At 59.7% G+C, this 20542-nt stretch overlaps 2 protein-coding genes across 14 annotated transcripts; one reads left to right on the top strand and one right to left on the bottom strand.

Moving 5' to 3' along the window:
- Positions 1-3454: 3454 nt before the first annotated feature.
- ENTPD8 (ectonucleoside triphosphate diphosphohydrolase 8) lies at positions 3455-16449 on the top strand. 8 transcript variants are annotated; one of them, XR_015243257.1, is made up of 11 exons: positions 3574-3878; positions 5303-5688; positions 5780-5897; positions 6033-6150; positions 6787-6937; positions 7083-7242; positions 7338-7568; positions 7663-7921; positions 8169-8279; positions 8429-8563; positions 8647-8782. XR_015243257.1 is itself a non-coding variant. In XM_086684627.1 (11 exons), the coding sequence occupies exons 2-11, from the start codon at positions 5663-5665 to the stop codon at positions 15907-15909; spliced, it is 1494 nt and encodes a 497-aa protein (XP_086540753.1). In that variant the 5' UTR covers positions 3574-3878; positions 5303-5662; the 3' UTR covers positions 15910-16449. The 8 variants fall into 8 exon arrangements, 7 of the variants coding, with proteins under 7 accessions (XP_086540755.1, XP_086540753.1, XP_086540757.1 ...); XM_086684627.1 differs by lacking the exon at positions 8647-8782 and adding an exon at positions 15730-16449 and having other exon boundaries at positions 7658-7921; XM_086684626.1 differs by having other exon boundaries at positions 3576-3878; positions 5306-5688; positions 7658-7921; positions 8647-9364.
- NOXA1 (NADPH oxidase activator 1) lies at positions 9284-20458 on the bottom strand. 6 transcript variants are annotated; one of them, XM_086684624.1, is made up of 14 exons: positions 19980-20458; positions 16962-17044; positions 15890-15998; positions 14162-14296; positions 13809-13916; positions 12800-12859; positions 12481-12524; positions 11849-11981; positions 10745-10784; positions 10491-10549; positions 10096-10250; positions 9828-9942; positions 9609-9723; positions 9325-9520 (listed from the first exon to the last, which is right to left on the bottom strand). In XM_086684624.1, the coding sequence occupies exons 1-14, from the start codon at positions 20154-20156 to the stop codon at positions 9432-9434; spliced, it is 1422 nt and encodes a 473-aa protein (XP_086540750.1). In that variant the 5' UTR covers positions 20157-20458; the 3' UTR covers positions 9325-9431. The 6 variants fall into 6 exon arrangements, with proteins under 6 accessions (XP_086540744.1, XP_086540749.1, XP_086540745.1 ...); XM_086684618.1 differs by having other exon boundaries at positions 9284-9520; positions 9609-9942; positions 19980-20457; XM_086684623.1 differs by lacking the exon at positions 9828-9942 and having other exon boundaries at positions 9284-9520; positions 19980-20457.
- Between the last annotated feature and the right edge of the window lie 84 nt (positions 20459-20542).

Raw genomic sequence — 20542 nt, 5'->3', positions numbered from 1 at the left:
AGGTCAACAGGTAAATAGGGCTATAGACGCTGCAGGTGAAGCTGCCCAGAGTGGAGCTGTTTAACAAAGAAAGGTCAGTGGAGCTGTTTAACAAAGAAAGGTGCCTTGTTGACCCTGAGGTTACGTACTCTGTCTCATCCCCTAGGCCAGCTAAGACAAACAGACTCGGCAACTCCTGTCTGCTGTTAACAACCATCTGCCCATCCACCCGGTGCCAGGATTTTGTTTTGTGTTAACCCAAACCCCTAACCCCAAATATCTTCAAGACCCCCTTTCCCTCACGTCCATGAGTTAATGTTCACAGATTTATTGTCTCTTTGTGCACGTCCATCACCATATCTGTAAGCCTTCTGATCCTAATAAAAACGGAGCAAGGACCGTTATTTGGGGCTCTTGTCTTCTCCCAGACATTAGCCATCTCTCACTTTTAATCCTGTGTCCACTCTCTTGCTGGACAAGAAAGAACTTTAGACTTAGAGTCTATGTCAGGCCGAGAGAGAGGGAGACCCAGAACCCGAAGCAGGCTCCAGGCTCTGAGCTGTCAGCACAGAGTCAACATGGCACTCGAGCTCACGCACTGTGAGGTCATGACCTGAGCCAAAGTCAGACTCTTAACCGACTGAGCCATGCAGGCACCCCTTGAAACAATATTTATAATAGCCAAGATACTTAGACAAAACCTAAGAGTCCATCAGTGGATGAATGGATATAGAAAATATGGGATGTATGCGAGTTGTATATAATGGAATATCACTCAGCCATCAGAAAGAATGAAATCTTGGGGCACCTCGTGGCACAGTCAATTAAGCGTCGACTCTTGGTCTTAGGTCATGATCTTGTAGTTTGTGAGTTCGAGCCCTGCATGGGGCTCTATGCTGACGGGTGAAGCTTGCTTGGGATTCTGTCTCTCCTTCTCTCTCTGCCCCTCCCCCACTTGTTATATCTCTCTCTCTCTCTCTCTCTCTCTCTCTGTCTCTCTCTGTCAAAATAAATAAATAAACTTTAAAAATTTTTAAAAAGAATGAAATCTTGCATTTGGAACAACATGGATGGATGTCGGGGGGATTCTGCTCAGTGAAACGAGGTAGATGGAGTGTGACAAAGACCATGTGACCCCTTACATATGGGACCCAACCAGCACCACAAAGCCAAACTCATGGATACAGAGAACAGAATAGTGGTTGCAAGAGATGGGGGTAGAGAGCGGGAGACATGGGTAAAGTGTTTGGCTTGGTTTTGTTTAAAGAAGTGGAAGTTAAAAAGCCCACAGATACTGGGGCGCCGGGGTGGCTCAGTTGCTTGAGCGTCCAACTTCAGCTCAGGTCATGATCTCACAGTTCGTGGGTTCGAGCCCCACATCAGGCTCTGTGCTGACGGCTTGGAGCCTGGAACCTGCTTCAGATTCCGTGTCTCCCTCTCTCTCTGCCCCTAACCCACTCGCATTCTGTCTCTGTCTCTCTCAAAAATAAACAAACATTAATAAATAAATAAATAGCCCATAGGTACTAGATCATTGTTCTGAAAACTGGAAAATTCAGACAAAAGAAAAATTTTAAAAGATGTAAATTCTAAATAAATAGAAGAGAAATTGTGCTCGTGGATTGAAAGACTCAAACTTGGGGCGCCTGGGTGGCTCAGTCGGTTAAGCGGCCGACATCAGCTCAGGTCATGATCTCACGGTCGGTGAGTTCGAGCCCCTCGTCGGGCTCTGTGCTGACAGCTCAGAGCCTGAAGCCTGCTTCAGATTCTGTGTCTCCCTCTCTCTGACCCTCCCCTGTTCATGCTCTGTCTCTCGCTGTCTCAAAAATAAAAAAAAAGTTAAAAAAAAATTAAAAAAAAAAAAAAAAAGAAAGACTCAAACTTGTAAAGATGTCAGAAACACAGAGGAGCTACAGCGGTAGTTAAAAGGAAGAAGAACATGGGAGGGGGGGCTCCTCACACATGGCACTGAGACCCCCTGCAGACTGTAGTGGCCAGCACAGAAGTGGGGGCATGGGGACACAGGACAGCCCCAGAAACAGGCGTAGCTATTCGTACAAAGGTGAACAAGGGTTCATACAGAAAGATGGTCCTTTCCCCAGATGTGTCTGGAGTGATCAGTTGTCCACAGGAAGGCCGTGGTCCTCAGCCTAAGCGGCACATCTTACACAAAGTTTAACTGGACCAGGGCTCTAAACACCCATCATGAAACTATAAGGCCTTTAGGAAAAAGAAATCTTGAAGATCTGGTAGATGAGAAGTCCCCAGTAATGACGTGCAAGGTGCCACCCCCGGAGAACACACTGATAAACTGGATTGCATCAGGAATTCAAAATGTTGCTCTGTGAAATACACTATTAAGAAAACGAAAAGACGACCCACCCACAGACGGGGAGAAAAGACTTGCAAACCATATCCGTGACAAAGACAAAGGGGTAGACGGAGAATATATAAAGAACTCTTTTTTTTTTTTTTTTTCAAGGTTTATTTATTTTTGGGACAGAGACAGACAGAGCATGAACGGGGGAGGGGCAGAGAGAGAGGGAGACACAGAATCGGAAACAGGCTCCAGGCTCTGAGCCATCAGCCCAGAGCCCGACGCGGGGCTCGAACTCACGGAGCGCGAGATCGTGACCTGGCTGAAGTCGGACGCTTAACCGACTGCGCCACCCAGGCGCCCCTATAAAGAACTCTTTAAACTTAACAGGAAGAGATCAAACAATTCAGTTTCAAAATGGGCAACAGACATGACACCATCAGAGAGGATATATGTGTGCAAATCCGTGCGTGGAAAGGTGTTCAGCATCACAGCCAGGGTGCATGCATCAGATTGGCTGCAATAAAACGTTGGCTCCAAATGCTGGCGGGAAGGCGGGGTGCAAAGAACCTGGACCTGGCTCTGGAAACAGGCGATTTGGAACTAAGTGAGGCGTGACTCAGCCACAGGCTCAGCAGCGGTCTCCTGGGTGAGACTCAGGCACCAGGATCCGTGGCAGCTCTTCACCAGAGTGGAAACTCCCCGGATGCCTCACGCCTTCCACGGGGGCAGGCCATGCAAACTGCAGCCTGTCTCTGCAGACTGACTCAGGCACAGAGCAGGGACCTCAGAGCCCATGGTGGCTGCGGGGCCTCAGGCCTCACACCTATCCCTGTGGCCAGGAGACAGAACTGTGACAGGAGCCAGTTGGTGGGGCTGGGCTGGGCTGGGGCCAGGGCGTGACCCTGGAGGGGCAGAGGAGGGGTGCCTGGTGAGTCCGACTGTGGCAGTGCTCCCGTGAGCCCACACGTGTGCACAAAAGTGGGGTAATGTTATTGTATGCTTGAAATCACCAAACGAAAACATTGCTGAGAAGCTGAATCTCCCTCCTTCCTGGACCACAAGCTAGCCGGGCCTCTGGCCTTTGCTCTGGTCAAGCCCTGGGTCACCTGACTGACCTGCCCTTAGCCTGAGCGGAGGCACCGGGCCTCCCACTGGGGGAGGGTGAGGTTAGAGGGCAAAGTCTGAGCACCTCCAGGGAGGGGTGGGGGCCCACCTGGGTGGTCACCAAATGCGGCAGGTGGGGCAGGAGAACTCTAGGCAGCAGGTGAGGGTATAACCCTGGGTGATGGGGGGGGGGGGTTGGTGTGTGGAGTGTGACCCTAAGTAGTGGGGGATTAACCCCCAGCAGGGGCTGAGTTCAACCCCACGGAGCCTCTGTTGGCCAGTCTGTGATCTGGGGGTGGGTGGCACCAGCCCCCAGTGGACAGAGTTCACAGCTCTGTCACCTGCCTGGTGAGGTCCAAGCAGAGGTGGGCGGTGACTAGCTGAGGGAAAGAGAGAGGCGGGACCGCACCCAGCAGGTGCCTGAGAGACAGCAGCCTGCTTCCTCCTTGCGGCAGCCAGCTCTCCAACAGCCCAGGTGAGGGGGCTGTACTGGGCTGGGGGTGCTGTCTGGGTCTGGGGGGCTATCCTAGTCTAGGGGGTGCTGTTCTGTCTGGGTCTGGGGGGCTATCCTAGTCTAGGGGGTGCTGTTCTGGTCTGGGGAGAACTGTCCCGGTCTGAGGAGGGCTGTTCCGGTCGGTGGGGGGGGGCAACCAGTCCTGAGGGAGGGTGTTCTGACTGTGGGGGAGTCTGCCCATCCTCTTTGCCCACTCATTGGGGACTCAAGCTGAGGAGTCTCAGATTGCTGTATCCCTTGGAGGTGAGATATGAGGTGGGGTCCCAGTGTCCCTGGGGCCTACCTGTCACCTGTTTGTGTGATGTGGCCTGTGACCCAGGTTCTGGTTTGGGGACACAGGCTGGGTCCCCTCTGGGCCTCACCAACCCCGAACCCCCATCTTCCCACCTTCAAATGGGTGTCCCATGCCGCGGGGGGGGGGGGGGGGGCCGGAGCCCCAAGACAATGGCATCATCACCCCTGCCTGTCACTCCATTTGAAATAAGCACATGAGGGATGTTTACACTTTTGTGAGACACAGTGTGATACAAAATCACAGGAATCTCTGGGCCTGGGAGACCCCAGACAGCTGTCTCCTTTGGACGGAGGCACCAGCGGGGCCGAGGCTCCCGGCAGTCCTGTGTGTATGGCCCGGCTTGGGGACACTTGGGGCCCAGGGAGGGTCCTGCAGGGGCCAAGGCCACTGAGCTGGGCACCTCGGCCCTGTGCAAACTGCACTCCAGGCTCAGCCTCGGCCAGCTGCCCGGGGCGGGGTGTGGAGCCAACTGCAGAGCTTCCAAATCAGATGAGAGAAGGCAACGGTTGGTTTTCGAATAGAAACCAACGTCTTTGTTCGGAACTCCCTGATCTCAAGTTCCTTTCAAGAAAATGTGCTCCTTGGGGCCCTGCCGACCTCACTCATTAGGGCACAAGGGAGGCTGCTTGGGAGCAGTTATATGTCTAGCTGGTCCCCTGTCCTCACCTGGTTCAGGGCCGACCTCAGGGCTCCCAGAGTGAAGATCCTACCCTGGGGGAGGGGAGAGGGCTGCAGAGAGGAGGCGGGGGGGGGGGGGGAGGGCCGGGTCCTGGGTCCCCCAAGGTCAGTCTAGAGCTGACCTTCAGAACTGGGGCTCCTCCCGGGAGGGTGGAGAGAGTGAGGGCGCCTGGGGGGCTCAGTTGATCAAGCGTCTGACTCTTGATTTTAGCTCAGGTCATGATCCCAGGGCCGTAGGATCTCGAGCCCCAAGTTGGGCTCCACACTGAGCATGGAGCCTGCTTGGGATTCCCTCTCTCTCTCTGTCCCCCTCACTCTCTCTCTGCCCCCCTCGCTCTCTCTCTCTCTCTCTCTCTCTCTGTCTCTCTGCCCCCCCCCCTGCCCCCCTCCCTCGCTCTCTCTGTCTGAAAAGAAGAAGAAAGAAAGGGGCTCTTCTGGACCCCATCAGCACTGTATGTCCCAGGCTGGACCCTGGCTCCACAGCACTCCTGGGCAGGCCCGGCTCCTGTGGTGTGGTCTTCAGCTCTGCCCACTGACTGAGCTCAGACGTGCTGAGCCCCAGGGAGGACGGGGTGGCTCTCCAGGGCAGCAGTGTCTGCGGCAAGGGGCGTCCGGTGCCCACTGCTGCCCACACCCGCAGGTGCCAGCCCAGCCCTGCCCTGCCCTGCCCTGATGGGGCTGACCTGGAAGCCGCGGGTTCTCACAGCACTGCTCGGGGCGGCAGTGGCCTCAGGCCTCACCATGCTCATTCTCATCCTGGTGGAGGCCACTGATGTCCTCCTGCCCACAGACACCAAGGTAGGCCCCCAGACCCCGAGCAGCGGGGAGGTTGGGCTGGGCTGGACTGGGCGCTGGCCCCATGCCCTCCTGACCTTGTTGTCACTCTCAGTTTGGGATTGTGTTTGACGCGGGGTCCTCCCACACGTCCCTCTTTGTGTACCGGTGGCCAGCAGACAAGGAGAACAACACGGGCGTGGTCAGCCAGGCCCTGGTCTGCCAGGCGAAAGGTCAGTAGGCAGCTCTGGGGACAGCGGGCGGGTGTGCACGGCTGTCGGCTGCTGTCTGGGAGGGATTCCCGGCGAGGCGGAGGGTTGGGAGGTGGTACAGGCCGGAGCCAGCTGAGCCACATTTACATCCTTTAGCAAATCAGCAGATCAATCTACAGGAAAAGTGGCTCAGAGAGGTTGAGTGAATTACCCAAGTGGCACAGATGGTCAGTGCGGAACTGGACCAGAACCTACATGTGCCTGCACAGAAGTGGTACAGTGCCTGCCCGGTCCTTCCTGCCTCTTCCAGCTTCTGGAGGCTCCTGGGCTGTGGCCACATCATTCCAACCTCTCCCCCCAACCTCACGTGGCCTTCCTCCTCATGTGCCTTGACCTTCCCTCTCCTCTGTCTTAGAAGGAAATGGGTCATCAGGGGTCGCCTGGGTGGCTCAGTCGGGTAAGCGTCCGACTTCAGCTCAGGCCACGATCTCCCGGTTCGTGAGTTCAAGCCCTGCGTCGGGCTCTGTGCTGACAGCTCAGAGCCTGGAGCCTGATTCTGTGTCTCCCTCTCTCTGTCCCTCCCCTGCCTGTGCTCTGTCTCTCTCTCTCTCTCTCTCTCTCTCAAAAAATAAAACGTTAAAATTTTTTTTTTAATTAGAGGATATGGGTCATAGGATTTAGGGCCCACCCAGGGAATCCAGAATGATCCCATCTTAAAACCCTTAACTTAATTACATCTGCAAAGATCCCTTTTCCAAATAAAATCCCACTCAAAGATCTCAGTGGTTAGGACATGGGCATACCTTTTGGGGGCGGTGGGGGGCGGAGACACTGTTCAACTCCCCACAGGCCCTTCTGGCCCGGCCCAGCCTTCAGGCCTGGAGCCTCGTCCTGGGGTGCTGTGTTTCAGGGCCTGGAATCTCCTCCTATGCCTCCAATCCTGCACAAGCCGGTGAGAGCCTGCAGGGCTGCCTGGAGGAAGCGCTGGCGCTGATCCCAGAGGCACAGCAGCGGAAGACGCCCCTGTTCCTGGGGGCCACGGCTGGCATGAGGCTACTCAGGTGAGCTGGGCTGACTTGGGGCCTGTGGCGCATCCGTGAGGAACAGCTCCGAGAGCCGTGGTGGTGTCCATGCCTTGGGCAAGCGGGCGGAGTGGAGTGGGTGTGGGTCTCCTGCCAGCTCGGGCTGCTGGTCTTTTCTGTCCAGCCAGAAGAATAGCTCTCAGGCAAGAGATATCTTCGCGGCGGTCACCCAGGTCCTGGGCAAGTCCCCCCTGGACTTCTGGGGTGCTGAGCTTCTGGCCGGGCAGGACGAGGGTGCTTTAGGTTGGATCACCATTAACTACGTCCTGGGCATGCTGGTCAAGGTGCTGTGTGCAGCCCGAGGGTGGGGGTTGGATGACCAGGGGCGGTGGGTCAATGCGGCTGGTCCCAGGACTCAGTGCCCCCTGTCTGTGCTCAGTACTCCTTCTCTGGAGAATGGATCCAGCCTCTGGAGGGGACACTGGTGGGCGCCCTGGACATGGGTGGAGCCTCCACCCAGATCACCTTTGTGCCTGGAGGCCCCATACTGGACAAGAGCACCCAGACCACCTTCCGCCTCTACGGATCTGAGCACAGTGTCTACACGCACAGCTACCTCTGTTTCGGGCGGGACCAGATGCTGAGCAGGCTTCTGGCACAGCTGGTGCAGGTCGGCTGGGCCACAGAGGAGGGGGAGGCGAGCTGGGGCGGCCTGTGGCCCTGGGCTGGGCTCAAGGCCACCTCCCTGCCCTCCCGCAGAGCAGCTCCGGCCCCCTGGTCCGCCACCCATGCTACCACAGCGGCTACTGGGCCACGCTGTCCCCGGCCGCCCTCTACGAGTCCCCCTGTGTGCACACAGCAGCCCCTCCAGAGCTGGCCGGGAACCTCACTGTGGAAGGGACAGGGAACCCCGGGGCTTGTATCTCAGCCATCCGGGGCCTCTTCAACTTCTCCAGCTGCCAGGGCCGAGGACACTGTGCCTTCAATGGGGTCTACCAGCCCCCTGTGCGGGGCCCGTTCTATGTGAGCTCCCTTCCCTGTCCTCCCCAGGGTCTCAGCCTCCTTCCACGGCCGCGGGCCCCAGGGGTCTGACCCCAGGTGGGCCCAGGGTGAGCCCTGCACAGGCAGGCTCTTGGGAACTCTGGGGCCCCGCATGGGGGCAGGTGGGGACTCTGCCTGGTTTGTCCAGGGCTCCTCTGACCCGGGCCCACCGGGCATCACCCCAGTGCCCAGGGAAGACACACAGCTCATCACCCCCCTCTGCCCCCAGGCCTTCTCGAACTTCTACTACACCTTCCACTTCCTGAATCTCACCTCCAAGCAGCCACTGGCCACTGTCAACGCCACCATCTGGGAGTTCTGCCAGAGGCCCTGGAAGCAGGTGGGTGGATCCCAGGGCCGGCCCTGGGTCTCCGAGCTGCGGCTGTCACAGGCACAGACCTCAGCAGCAGGCAGGGACTTGGTGGGACCCTGTGCCTGGGAGGCTGGGAGCGGGGACACCAACGGGCTCCTCACCTCCCGGGCCCCCAGGTGGAGGCCAGCTCGCCCGGGCAGGACCGCTGGCTTCGTGACTACTGTACCTCGGGGCTGTATATTCTCACGCTGCTGCTTGAGGGCTACGGGTTCAGTGAGGAGACTTGGCCTGGCATCGAGTTCCGCAAGCAGGTGACCACCTGGCCCAGGGCGAGGGTGGGTCAGGGGCTCCAGGGCAGCCGCCCACGGCACTGAGCAGCCCGTGTGTCCCACAGGTTGGTGGCATGGAGATGGGCTGGACGCTGGGCTACATGCTGAACGTGACCAGCATGATCCCGGCCGAGGTGCCTGCCCGGTGGCGGGCACAGAGCTATGGCATCTGGGCGGCCGGGGTCGTCTTTGCCGTGCTGACTCTCGCGGTTACTCTGGGGGCTGTGGCAGGCCAGCTCCTCTGGCCCCAAGGCTAAGCTGGGCGGCCGCCTGATGGCGGAAGGCACGGGCTCAGCTCCCACGGTCTGAGCTGGTCAGAGCCTCCCTGATCTCCTGACCCCTGCCGGGTCCCCTTGTCCCGTGGGCTCTGGCCCCGCGGTCAGATGGCCCCCGTGGATGCAGGAGGTATTGTGGCCTCCCCAGGGCGACAGGTGATAAGTGCCAGGCCACAGGGGCCCCTGCAGCATTCCAAGGCTCTGTGACCTTCAGTGTTAGCGGGACATGGGGCCCAGTCAAGCCCGGACGTGGGAGTGACTGCTGAAGAAGGGGTCGGCTCCCTGGGAGAGGCTGGCAGGGCTTCAGGAGGTTGGCGGAGGGGCCCGGCCCGAACGGGGGTATCACTCAGCCTGAGGGGAGGTATCCAGGCTCCTAGGCTTCTCTGGGAGCAGCCCCATCCCCCATCCTCAAAGCCTCCATCAGGCCCTCACAGTGGACAAGTCAAGAACACAGACCACACCTTAGTAGGGGGAAGATTGCTTTATTAAAACCGTTCTTGCCACGGGACTTCCTAGGGCTGATTTCCTCACTGGACTTGGGGTATGTGGGGCTCCAGGTGGGGGTGTTGGGCTTCTCACATGTACTGTCCAGCTGGGACCACGAAGCACTTGGGGAAAATGCCGATGCGGCCATCACAGTGGCCCTCCAACCAGGCCGGGTCCACTGCACGCGAGGGGATGTCAGTGTTCCTTAGGGCACATCAGATAGTATCTGCTCACAGAAACCCCTTTGGCCCCAGCGCCCCACTGACCTTCACACAGGACGTCCACGATGTCCCCTGGCTGTAAGTCCAGGTCCTCAGGCCCCTGGGCAGAGTAGCTGTGCCGGGCCACCACCTGGTAGAGGACAGGCCGGCCGCCCGCTCCCTGTGGCAGGGGAGGGCTCCAGGGTGGGCCGGCTGCAGAAGGGCCCCAGGGCCTCCCCCGCCCCGCACGCACCGGGACCCACACCGGGCTCTCCTGGGGCTCACCCGGCACTGGAGCCGCAGGACCCCAGGGCTGGCCGCCTTGTCCCGCCAGGCCCTCTGTAGCACCTCCTCCCTAGCAAGGGGGACCCAGCGCCCCTCGTTGCTGGGGTCTTGGTAACTGCAGAGAAACTCCTCCAAGTGAGCGGGGGGGGGGGGGGGGGGGGGTTTCTGCCAGGGCACAGATGTACCAGCCCCTCTTCCATCCCCTGCCCTGGGGCTTCTGCCCTGGGCCAGGCTCAGAGACCTCAGGTCCCACCTCTGACTGGCTCACCTGAGCTGCCCGTGCTGGGCCTGGTCAGGGAGGGCCTGGCTCAGCAGGGTCCGCAGGCTGGACAGGTCAGCTCCTCTTGGGACCTTCAGGGCCAGTGTGAAGGCACACTGCACTATGAGGGTCACCAAGGACTCAGGGTCCCCCACGGCCACTCCCTGGGACAAGGCAGAAAGGCAGTGGTCAGCTTGTAAAGCCCCAAATCTCCATGCACAAGGCCAAACTGGGGTGGCCTTCGAGCTGGGGCTGAGGGTGGGGACAAAGATGGTGGCAGGGGGCCGGGGCTATAGGCCTGTAAGTTGCTCATCAGCTGGAGTCCCCAGGGCCATTTGAAGGGATGGGGCCTAGCCTCAGGGCCCCAAATACCAGAAGAGTGGGGGTGACACCAAGGCTCTTACCCCAGCATGAGAGGGGTCTTCAGAAGGGCCGGGGTCTGGCTCCCCTGCCACCCGCAGCCCTGTGGAGGTTGACAGAGCAGGTTCTCAGGTGGAATATTTTGGAGCAGAGGACCTGCCTGGACCACACGCCCACTGGGAAGCACAAGTAGCCAATCTCCTCCTTAGGGGACAAAGAGGCTGCTCCCCACACCCCCAGATGCCTGCCCCCTTCCCCCAGTGTCCCTGCCCACCGCCTGCAGCTCAGGAGCCCTTACCTGGAGGAACCTGTTTGCCAACTTGTTCCACACTGGGCCTCTGCAGGGAAAGCCACAGGCTTGGAGCAGGGGCCAGGGATGGGGGCCCTGGGGGTGGGGCAGTGTCCCTGGCTTGTGGAAGCAGGCCCAGTGGTGAGGCGTACGGCCTGTGAACCAGCTGACCACCAGCAAGCCAGAAATGCAACCCGTGTTGGGGTGTGTTCAGGGCAGGCACCGGGTCCCCACAGTCCTAGCGACCACAGACAGGCTGCCTTACATCAGTGCGGATGAAGCTGTCATCCCGGGTGGTCCCAGGTGGAGCCTGAGGACCCAGGCCAGGGACCAGCTGGACCTCACCCTATGCTGGATGTGCTGCAGGGGCAGCAGGGCACCCCAGAGAGGCCCGGGGTCCAGGCCATCCTGACTCCGTTCTGACTTCAGGTGAGGGTCTGGAAGTTCATTGGTAAAGGAAGCATTTGGACTTCAGCGTATTTACCAGCTGGTTAACGCACTTCAGAAGCTATTCGCTATTGTGCCAGGAGGGTCGAGGGCCTAAAACCCCGAAGTACGACGAACTTAGTAAATGCAGCTTTAACCGCATGCAGGAAGTTAATAAAGCACAGCTGTGACAGAGAATAACCGCTAAGGGCACAGGTCCGTTCAACTTGAGTTAGCTGAGCACCAGGGCAAAGAAAGGGAAGTGACCGCATATTCCCTCATGAAGTCCTTTGATAAAATGCCTGTTCAGTTCAACCGCCTGCTCTGTGCGTGGAGGCCCCTCTCCTGGTGCTGGTGCGAGAGGGGGTCAGCCACGCCCCTCCTGGCTGCACCTGCCTGGGAGAAGCCGGTGTCCAGGAAGGAGGGCTGGGGTGGCAAGGGCCACGGCTGGATGGCGCAAGACCCAAGACCCAGATGCACAGGCTGCAGGCCAGGCCCCCCAAGGCCTAGGGCCGGGTGAGGACGGCCATCAGCAGGCCCCCCCGACCCCGGTGTCTGGCTCCGGCCCTGTCTCTGACCCGACAGAGAAAGCCAAGGCTCTGTCCCCCAGCAGGGCACGAGGTCGCCCGCCCGAGACCCGCAGAGCGCCTGGCTGTGGCTGCTGTTCCCCATCTCGGGGTCACCCACCTGTTCATCGTAGAGGACGGGCGCATGGTGGTCAGCCTGCCCCGCCTGCCCGGGGCCGACCTGTGTCTCTGTCTCGGGGGGCCTCCTGGGACCACAGGCGGTGCGGGTTTTCCAGGCCCCGGTGACTGCAGCCCTAGGGGAAGGGGGGGTGCCCTGACCTCAGGACTTCCTCCCGGACAGCCTGAGGAGGGCCTGGAGTGTGGAGACGAGGGCTAGGTCCGAGCAGGGCCCCAGGGCGTGGGGCTGGCTCTACGTCGCGCAACCTTGAGCACCAGCCCCTCTCCCGAGTGGGGACAGCCCCATCCGTGAGGCTCCAGTCTGGCAATGCCGGAAGTGTAATCACGCCAGCCTGCAGTCCCGCCAGCACCCTCCCTGGGCACCTTGGCTCTGAGCTTTTGCGCTGCTTGGAGTCATCATGACCGCAGTCTCAACTCCCCTCTGGTGCCCGCCAGGGCCAGAGTGACGGCTCTATGAGAGGGGGGCACCCCTCCCCTGGCATCAGGGGCTCCGGCCACATCCACTCTGGAAAGGGGGTGTGACAGTCCTGGCCCCTGGCCAGGTCTGCGCGGGGGCTCTGGCCTCGGGCCTCACACCAGGGCCTCTGCCCCAACAGGAGGGACGCTCCTTCCTACCGTGGGGCGGCTCCAGGCCTGGCTCTGCCATCTGCACCCTGAACCTGTGGGCACAGAATGCCATCCTCTCTCAGGATGCAGACCCCGGTGGATGAGTTCGGGGTGGGGAGGCCGAGCAATGCTCTTCCCCACCCCCCCAAGCAAGACTGCGTGATTTTTATAGACTCTCGCACAGAATAGGCCTGCTACTCCCGATTCCAGATCAGAGGAACACGGGACGGTCCAGAGCATTTTCCTCCCGTAACAGTAAAAAGGTGCGAAGGGCTCAGGCCTGCAAACTGACAGAGAAAGCCGGGCTGGCTGGCAGGCCACCACCCACCTGGGGCTGCTGAGGCTGGATGTCCTCCTGCCGGTCGGCAGGGAAGGCAGAGGATACCACCTGGTAAGGGACAGCAGGGGGACAGCAGGGGGACAGCCGGGTCAGCAGGCACCAGCCCCAACCCCCAGGGGGCTCTGTGACGTTGGCTCCCAGCCCTTGCCACCCACCGCACCCCCCTGAGTCTCCCATCTGCTGGGCAGGGGCCTGACCCAAGCTGCCAGACTGCCACCATGGGGGCTGGGAAGGTAGGAAGAATACGTCTGATAAAGGAAGACATCTGTGCTGAGAGTTTCAACTTATTTTTAGTACAATTTTTGAAATATTTTTGTTTCTTAGAGGTCTTATACTGTGATAAGTGGACTCTAAACTGATCAACGCAGCTCAGAACCGCCTGGCCCCCACCAGCAGATGTTTGCGAACATGAGGTGTCTGTGGCAGGTGACTTCACCAGCACTTTTAACATGGTCACATGCAGCATGCTGGCCCTTGGTGACCTCGGCCCTTGGGGCGCCGGGGCTAACCCAAGGGCCACCAGCTTGAAGTCAATGTGAATTTTCCTTGTGCACACAGGAGTTATTTCCCTGTGTTCCCCAGTGTTCTGTGATTCTGGTGGTGCTGCCCGGCCCTGACCAAGGGGTAGGCATGAAGTGGCCCGGGCCAGCCTACCTCGGGGCTCCCTGAGATCTCACTGTCCGGGGCAGAGATGCAGGCAGACAGAGCCAAGGAGATTCTGAGGCCAGAAAAGCATGGCTGAAGTGGAGGCAGGCGGGGGAGCCTCGAGGGTCCCCGTCAAAAAGGCATGAGCTCCCTCCTCTGCAGCCAACTTCTGGTGGCCTCTGTGTCCTGGTTCCAAGAGCCTGGGATCTGTAAACTCCACCTGGAGACACTGCTTCTGACCTAGGAAGCTCCCGTATGTCTGCAGCTTGGGGGCGTCCGGTCCCTCCCCAGCTTGCTGGCTGCTGCTGGCCCCTGAGCACCTGGGCTGGGAACGGAGACGCTGCCCCCTTACCTTGGCCTTGCCCAGGAAATCCACTGGTTCCAGGAGCTCCAGGTGCCACCTGTGGGGCCGGAAGACCTCACCCCTGGGGCCCTGCCGAGGCTGCAGGTGCACCTGTTTCTGGAGGGGGCCCGGCCAACGCAGACCTGAGCATCTGACCAGGGCGGTGGTCTCAGGGGGCCCCTCCACCCACTTGTCACAGACTACGGGAAGTCCTTCCCCAGCCCCCACACCTGGGCACATGGGCCACCTCCCTCTAGAAAGTCTTGGGGGGCCTGTATAGATATGAGCCCTGCAGGTGGGCTATAGGACCAACAACCCCAAGGGGTGGGGACGACCTGCTTTCCTCCCTGCCCCCCCCTCACCTGCACTTGGTCCAGGGCAGTGCACAGGTGGTCTCGGGCCCCTTCTGACCCCTTGGAGAGGGCTTCCTCTAGGCTGCGGGTGGCCTCAGCCCAGAGACCCAGGCGGCACTGTGCGGCCCCCAGGTTGAAGAGCACCTGGGAGCCACGGGACAGACCACTCCCTCCCTTAGTCCCCTCCGGCCTTTGGGTCTCAACCCCCCCCCCTCCCCGCCTCGCCCCGCCTTTGCCCCAGATTCTACCCCGGGGCGTGCCCCCAGTCCCACCCCCAACCTTTCTCCTGGCCTCGCCCTCAGTGCCACTATGTAGCTCCAGCTCCAGTCTCATGGTCTCCTCCCAGGTCTCACTCCTAGATCAGACCTTCTGGCCCGGATTCCGGACCTCCCCGCCCTTCCCCCCACCCCCTCCCGTTCTGGCCTGGGCTCCCAGTCCCACCCCCAGCCCCTCTCCTGGCCTCACCTCCAGTTCCCTTCCGGCGCCTCTCCCGGCCCCACCCCAGCCCCTCCCCTGGCTCCACCCCCGGCCCCCAGCCCGTCCCCCAACCCCTCTCCCGGACCCACTCCCAGCCCCTCCGCTGACCCCGCCCCACCCCAGCCCCTCCCACAACCCCACCCCTGGCCCGAGCCACAACAGCGAGGGCTCTTCTGGCCCAGGAGCCTGGCTCAGGGCTAGGCAGCCGGTCCGTGGCGGCGCCAGTGCGGGGCTCTGCCGGGCAGGCCTCACTCTCCAGACCCCCCCATCCGGAGCGGTTCATCGCTCTGGCGCTTCTCTGCTCCAAAAATCAGGGGCGGATTTCTGGGCGCGGGAAGCATCCTCTCTGCCTGCCTCACCCCCATTCTGCATCTGGCCAAACCCCTTTTGCGGCCCCTTCGTCTGTGTGCTGCCCTGTCAGTGCATGAGTCTGGGGTGCCGTCCAAGGAACCCATTTCTCTGTCCTGTCCCCGTCCCCACCCCCGTGTCACAAGACGTTTGACAGACAGTTTGGGTTGGGTTAAGGCTGCCGCGGCCGGACATACCGAGGGCAGAAGCAAAGTTGCCTGGTGCTCCTGGGAGCCGACCTCCCCACTGAGCCCCTGCTGCTGCCACCGAGGCAGCAAGTGCCACCCAACTTGGCCCAACGTCAAGAGAAACCAACACACTCCCTCCGCGCGGCCCTCTGTCCCCGGGGCCTGCCAGGTGACACCACACCCCCAGAGCCAGCTGGCCGCCCTCTGGAGACTCCTGTTATGAGGCCAGGTGGGGGTCACTGCCAGGCCATTCCTCCCCGCGCTCCCCACCGCCCTGCACTGCTCAGTGCCCTGGGCCAGGGGACCCCACCTGGAGGGGCTTTCCCACGACTTGTTTCTTGCAACACCGCTTGTTGGGGGAAGGCTGCAAGGCAGCCAGTTTCCGGGAGCACTGTGGTGTCCTCTCCACTCCCCTTCCTTGGTGTCAGCCACAGAGAGCCAAGCTGTGCTGCTTCCTGACCCCACCTGCCTTTCACCTGTCTGCTCTCTGCCCCTCCCCTGCCCTTCTCCTGGGCAAAGCACTCCTGGTGGCCTCTAACTTCTTCTACCCTCCCGCTTCCTCAGGATGAAAGAGTGGCCAGAGGGAGCCTCGGTCAACACGGCCCCACCTGTGACAGTGAGAAGAGGATGGAACCCAGAGGACGGGGCCTGAAGGACCACCCGGGCCACCCGCAGACAGCACCCCCAGAGCCCCAGCGGGCCACACTTCCCAGTGCAAGCTCACCTCCCACGCATGCAGCTTGAACCGCAGGCCCAGCTGTGTATAGTCAATGGCGGTGTTATCCCTCAGCTGTGCCAGGGCCAGACGGAAGTCACACAGGGCCTCCTGGAACCTGTGGGCAGTGGGGGAGCCAGCGGCGAGGGGGACCTCAGTGGCTGCAGGGAAAGGGGCCAAGCCCTGCCCCAGCCTCCCCACCACCCCAGCTCCAGGGACACCTGCTAGGGGGCAGTGGTGGTCACCCAGGTCTCAGCACATGGTGGGCCCTCAAGTCCCAACACACGGGTCATGGACAGACTGGCTGTGAGGGGCATGGGGGCACCACGTCCGGGGTGTGAGGTGATGCCAGCTCTGATCCAGTCCTGGTTCCTGGGGACCTCACTCACTCTGCCGCCTAGAGCCCCTGTCTGTACCCCAGACCCTCTTCCACATTTCCCTCCTGCTTCATAGGACCCCCAACCCTGTGGGCCTCCTGCCGCAGAGACCGGCTGGACACTCCTTGGCCTCCACTAGAATCCCCATCTCCTCCAAGGAGGCTCCTGGACCCATGAGAGGAGGAGGTTGTCCCCAGAGCCTGCCTGCCTGGCATGGGGCCTGCCTGCCGTGGGGCTTGTCCTGGGGCTAGGTGGGGTAGGGGGAAGCCGGGCCTGTCCTGCAGAATGTTTCCTCCTCTGGGAAGGACCACAGTGCAAAGAGCCCAGGTGAGCATTGAGGACCCCAACCCCCTCCCTGCCCTGGGACACACCATTCCTGCAGCCCTGTTCTAAGTTCCCTCATCTGCAGAATGGGTGTAATCACGCCATCCCTGCTGCAGCAATGATGTGGTGAGGAACAAAGGAAGAGGTGCCCGTGAAAGCGCCCTGTGAACCTCAGCACAGAGACAGGGCTCACCGCGTGGCTGTTCCCTGTGTCCCCCTCCGGCGTGACCAGTGTCCTCCTCCAGGCTTCCCTGAAGCTATGGAGGAGGGGGTGGGCAAGAGAAGGTGCCCCATGGGGAGAGAGGAGGCGGGGAGCACAAAAATGAACTTTGCAGAGACAAAGGGCCCTCAGAGAAGAAACGAGACACCTCTGTGCTCACCTCTCCAGCTGGAAGCTGGCCACTCCTCGCTGGAAGAAGCCCACAGCCATGCAAGTGTCCTTGGTCACTGCTTGGTCAAATGCCTGAGGACAGGAATGCCCACAGATCACCAAGGTCTGCAATTCCATCACCCCTGTGTCACAGATACAGCCCAGACAGATGACCAGTGACGGGGGGGCCAAGGAATTTCACTGGGCCCCACAACAGCCTGCATGCAGGGCATCACCATTCAGTTTCCCTCAGTGGCACAACCTAAACCAGCCTGAGCTCCCGAGGTGCAGAGAACACAGCCACAGTCCAGTCTGTTTACCGTAATGACAAGGGGGTACAAAAAAAGGAAACACTGGGGCACATTAATGATAGTTACCTCTGGGGGATGCAGTTATGCAAGATTTTTGTCTTTTTAAAACCCTACGTGGGGAGGGGCGCCTGGGTGCCTCAGTCGGTCAAGCATCCGACTTCGGCTCAGGTCATGATCTCACGGTTTGTGAGTTCGAGCCCTGTGTCGGGCTCTGTGCTGACAGCTCAGAGCCCGGAGCCTGCTTCGGATTCTGTGTCTCCCTCTCTCTGACCCTCCCCCGTCCATGCTCTGTCTTTCTCTGTCTAAAAAATAAACATTAAAAAAACCCTTAAATCCTATGTGGGGAATAAACTTCAGAATTCCCTGAGCCTGCAGGATGGGTTAACAAGGCGTGAAAAACTAGAAAGCCACAGGATGTTCGCACCCAAGTTTGGGTAAAGGAGATTAGGCAAAGTGCGACAAAGGTCCCAGTATAGGACAAAGGCACAGGAAGAGGGACTCTCGGGATGAAAACATCCAAGGTGAGGTGAACAACATTAGGTATCCAGGGCGGAAAAGCCCCCCAACTTAGTTTAATAGCAGAAAGCTGCTTTCACAGGAAGGAAGGACCAAATTAGGTAAATAGGGATATAGTCGCTGCGGGTGAAGTTGCCCAGAGCAGAGCTAATTAGCAAAAGAAAGGTGCCTTGTTGACCCAGAGGCAGCCTGCTCAGTCTTTCTGGTCCCCTAGGCGAGTTTAGGTAAACAAGTCAAGTCTGCCGTAAACAACCTTTCGCTAGGAGCCAGGATTTTGTTTTGTGTTAACCCAAACCCCTAACCCCGAATATCTTCAAGACCCCCTTTCCCTCACGTCCACGAGTTAATGTTCGCAGTTTCATTGTCCCTTTGTGCACGTCCATCACCATGTTGGTAAGCCTTCGGATCCTAATAAAAACGGAGCAAAGACCCTTACTCGGGGCTCTTGTCTTCTCCCGGACATTAGTCGTCTCCCGCTTTGAATCCTGGGTCTGCTTTCTTGCTGGACAAGAACTCCAGACCCAGAGTCCATGACAACCCTATTTCTGATAGTTCTCATGAAAGGACACACTCCTTATCTATTAGAATCAGAAAGAACAAAAGTTTTAGTGTGTGTGTAAAGCACAGCTCTTCCCTACACCTCACTCAGAAATGACGTTGTCTGTTCCTAACGTGGACAGTGGCTATCAGTTAGACACAGGCAATCAGTCGGAGGGGCTTCACGCTCTTACAATCTGGCCAAATGGGGGGCTTGTGCAGCCCTGGGTTTGACCTAAGGTTGAAGGGATGCACGGAGGCCCTGATGCGGGGGGCGCTCAGTGCCAGAGGGGTCCATTTGTTTGCCACCCTGCCAGCAACAGCAACCAAATCAGGCTCACACAGGTTCCTATCAACAGACCACAGTCCTCTCTACACCCCTCCTCACCTGCCCTGCTCCCCAGAGACACTTGTATTCATTGCAGCAATTCTGTCTGCTTTCAAAAATCTCCACGTTTCCAATTAAAGTGCCCATGTTTTAATTACTGAATTTTATTGTCTTTCCACAGTCCTCCCTCTCCTATTGGGTAGAGGATTTAATACCGTATTCTTCTGCTCACCACCTCTGGCCCCTCTGTCTGGTTAAATCACAGTTTATAAGTAAGTGATAACTGGATTGGCCTCACACCTACCACTCGCTGTTGAACTACCTGCTGTCAGCGATTGTGTTCCCGTTCTTAGGTAACATTTTAAAACTGAAATTGTTCCTGAGAATTGTAGATTTGTATGCAGATGTAAGGAATGACAGAGGAGATCCCTTGTGAGATTTGCCCAGTTCTGCCCCCCCCCCCAACTCCTGTGGTGAATTTTTGCAAGATATTGACATGGGCACTCTCCTACAATACCTAATTCTCTTTTCATTTGTGTCATTTTCCAGGCAACTGTCACTGATGGTCTCCACAACTGTAGGATCCTGTTTCTTTTTACTGGGGAGATTTGGGGACCAGAACAATGAGTAGAGTGCTGCTGGATTTTTGCGGAACATGAATCACTTTAAAGAACACAGAGCATTTAAAAGGCGGCAAGTGGCTCGGTGCTGCCCCCTCCGCAGAGGCAGGTATGTGTGTGTGCCCGTGTGCACTTTTGAGTCTTGCTTCTGTTTTGGGGGACATATTGGGAAACAGAAGTACTCAGATCAGACGAGACAGACCTCATCTCCTTGCCAGGCATCTGATGAAGTCCCCTGCTCTAAGCTCTACACCTCGGGAAGCAGGTAAGTCCCCTCCAAGCAAGATCCGGCCTCGAGCCTACTTCCGTATATGTTAGACCGTGAGCACCTGAACCACTAGCAAGAGCCCCGGCCTTTCTCCTTGACTGGGGAGTGTGGCACGTGGTCATCACCTAGTGGAGGTGGTGAGGGAGCCCAGCACCTCCATCATGGCCCAGACTCGGTTCTGGTGGGATCCCCCGATCACACAGTTCCCACCTGCTTCAGGTGTTCATTGAGGCGGAACCCTGGGGGGACATCCCCAGGTGACTATCAGGAAGAAGGGCGGGGGGGGGGGGGACCCCGGGCTCATCCCTGTAGCTGGGTCTTTATCGCACCGCTCCTTGACCCGGAGCAAGGTAAGTAAGGTTCCCCAGGGCCAGAGAACAGCCTCCCCAAGAGGTGGGGTCTCCGCGACCAACCCTGGGGGCGCCCGGCTGTCAGGCCCCCGGCTCACCCGCAGCGCGGCCTCCGGGTCCCCGGCCAACAGGTGCACGCAGCCCACGTTGAAGCACATCCTGGCGGACGGCTCCGGGTAGCCCGAGAAGAGGCGCAGGGCACAGTCCCAGTCCCCGCGCGCTACGGCCTGCGCGCCCCGGTCCCATTCCCGCAGCAGGTCCCCGAGAGAGGGCATGGCGGCGTGGACACCCGCGGAACCGTGCGGCGGAAGTCCGCGCTTCCGGGCGGGAGCGCGGCGGGCGCGGCCGGCGGCGGCGGCGGCGGCGGGGGTCCCGCGAGGGGTCCGGCGGGACGACTGCGGGCCGAGGGCCGCGAGGCAGGGCCTTCAGGGTCGGGAGACTAGCGTGAGGATGTGGGGCCCCCACTCCGAGGCCGGCAGGGTATCCGGGCGGGACGCGGCGCTGGGAGCGCGCGGAGTCCACGAGCCGCGGGTGCGCCACGTCTCCTGCTGCCCAGAGCGCCCTCTCGCGGCAGAGCGACCCCGCCCCTCCCGGAGCCAGCCCCGCCCCTCCCCACGGCCCCGCCCCCGTAGGGACCGCCCCTCCGCATCCGGCCCCGCCC

The sequence above is a fragment of the Puma concolor genome, chromosome D4 (assembly GCF_028749965.1).
Source record: "Puma concolor isolate L17-30 chromosome D4, mPumCon1.1.hap2, whole genome shotgun sequence".
Lineage (NCBI taxonomy): Eukaryota > Metazoa > Chordata > Mammalia > Carnivora > Felidae > Puma > Puma concolor.
This window is presented reverse-complemented; position numbering and strand designations above follow the sequence as displayed.

Excerpts from the sequence above, each read along its gene's own strand:
- ENTPD8 (XM_086684626.1), top strand. The coding sequence starts at position 5,663 with ATGTCCTCCTGCCCACAGACACCAAG. Across the intron at positions 6,151-6,786 it reads CATGTGCCTGCACAGAAGTG|GGCCTGGAATCTCCTCCTAT; the intron begins GTACAGTGCCTG and ends GCTGTGTTTCAG. Across the intron at positions 7,569-7,657 it reads TTCTGGCACAGCTGGTGCAG|AGCAGCTCCGGCCCCCTGGT; the intron begins GTCGGCTGGGCC and ends GCCCTCCCGCAG.
- NOXA1 (XM_086684618.1), bottom strand. The coding sequence starts at position 20,156 with ATGCCCTCTCTCGGGGACCTGCTGCGGGAATGGGACCGGGGCGCGCAG. Across the intron at positions 15,999-16,961 it reads GCCAGCTTCCAGCTGGAGAG|GTTCCAGGAGGCCCTGTGTG; the intron begins GTGAGCACAGAG and ends CACTGCCCACAG. Across the intron at positions 10,550-10,744 it reads TGGCAAACAGGTTCCTCCAG|GGCTGCGGGTGGCAGGGGAG; the intron begins GTAAGGGCTCCT and ends CAACCTCCACAG.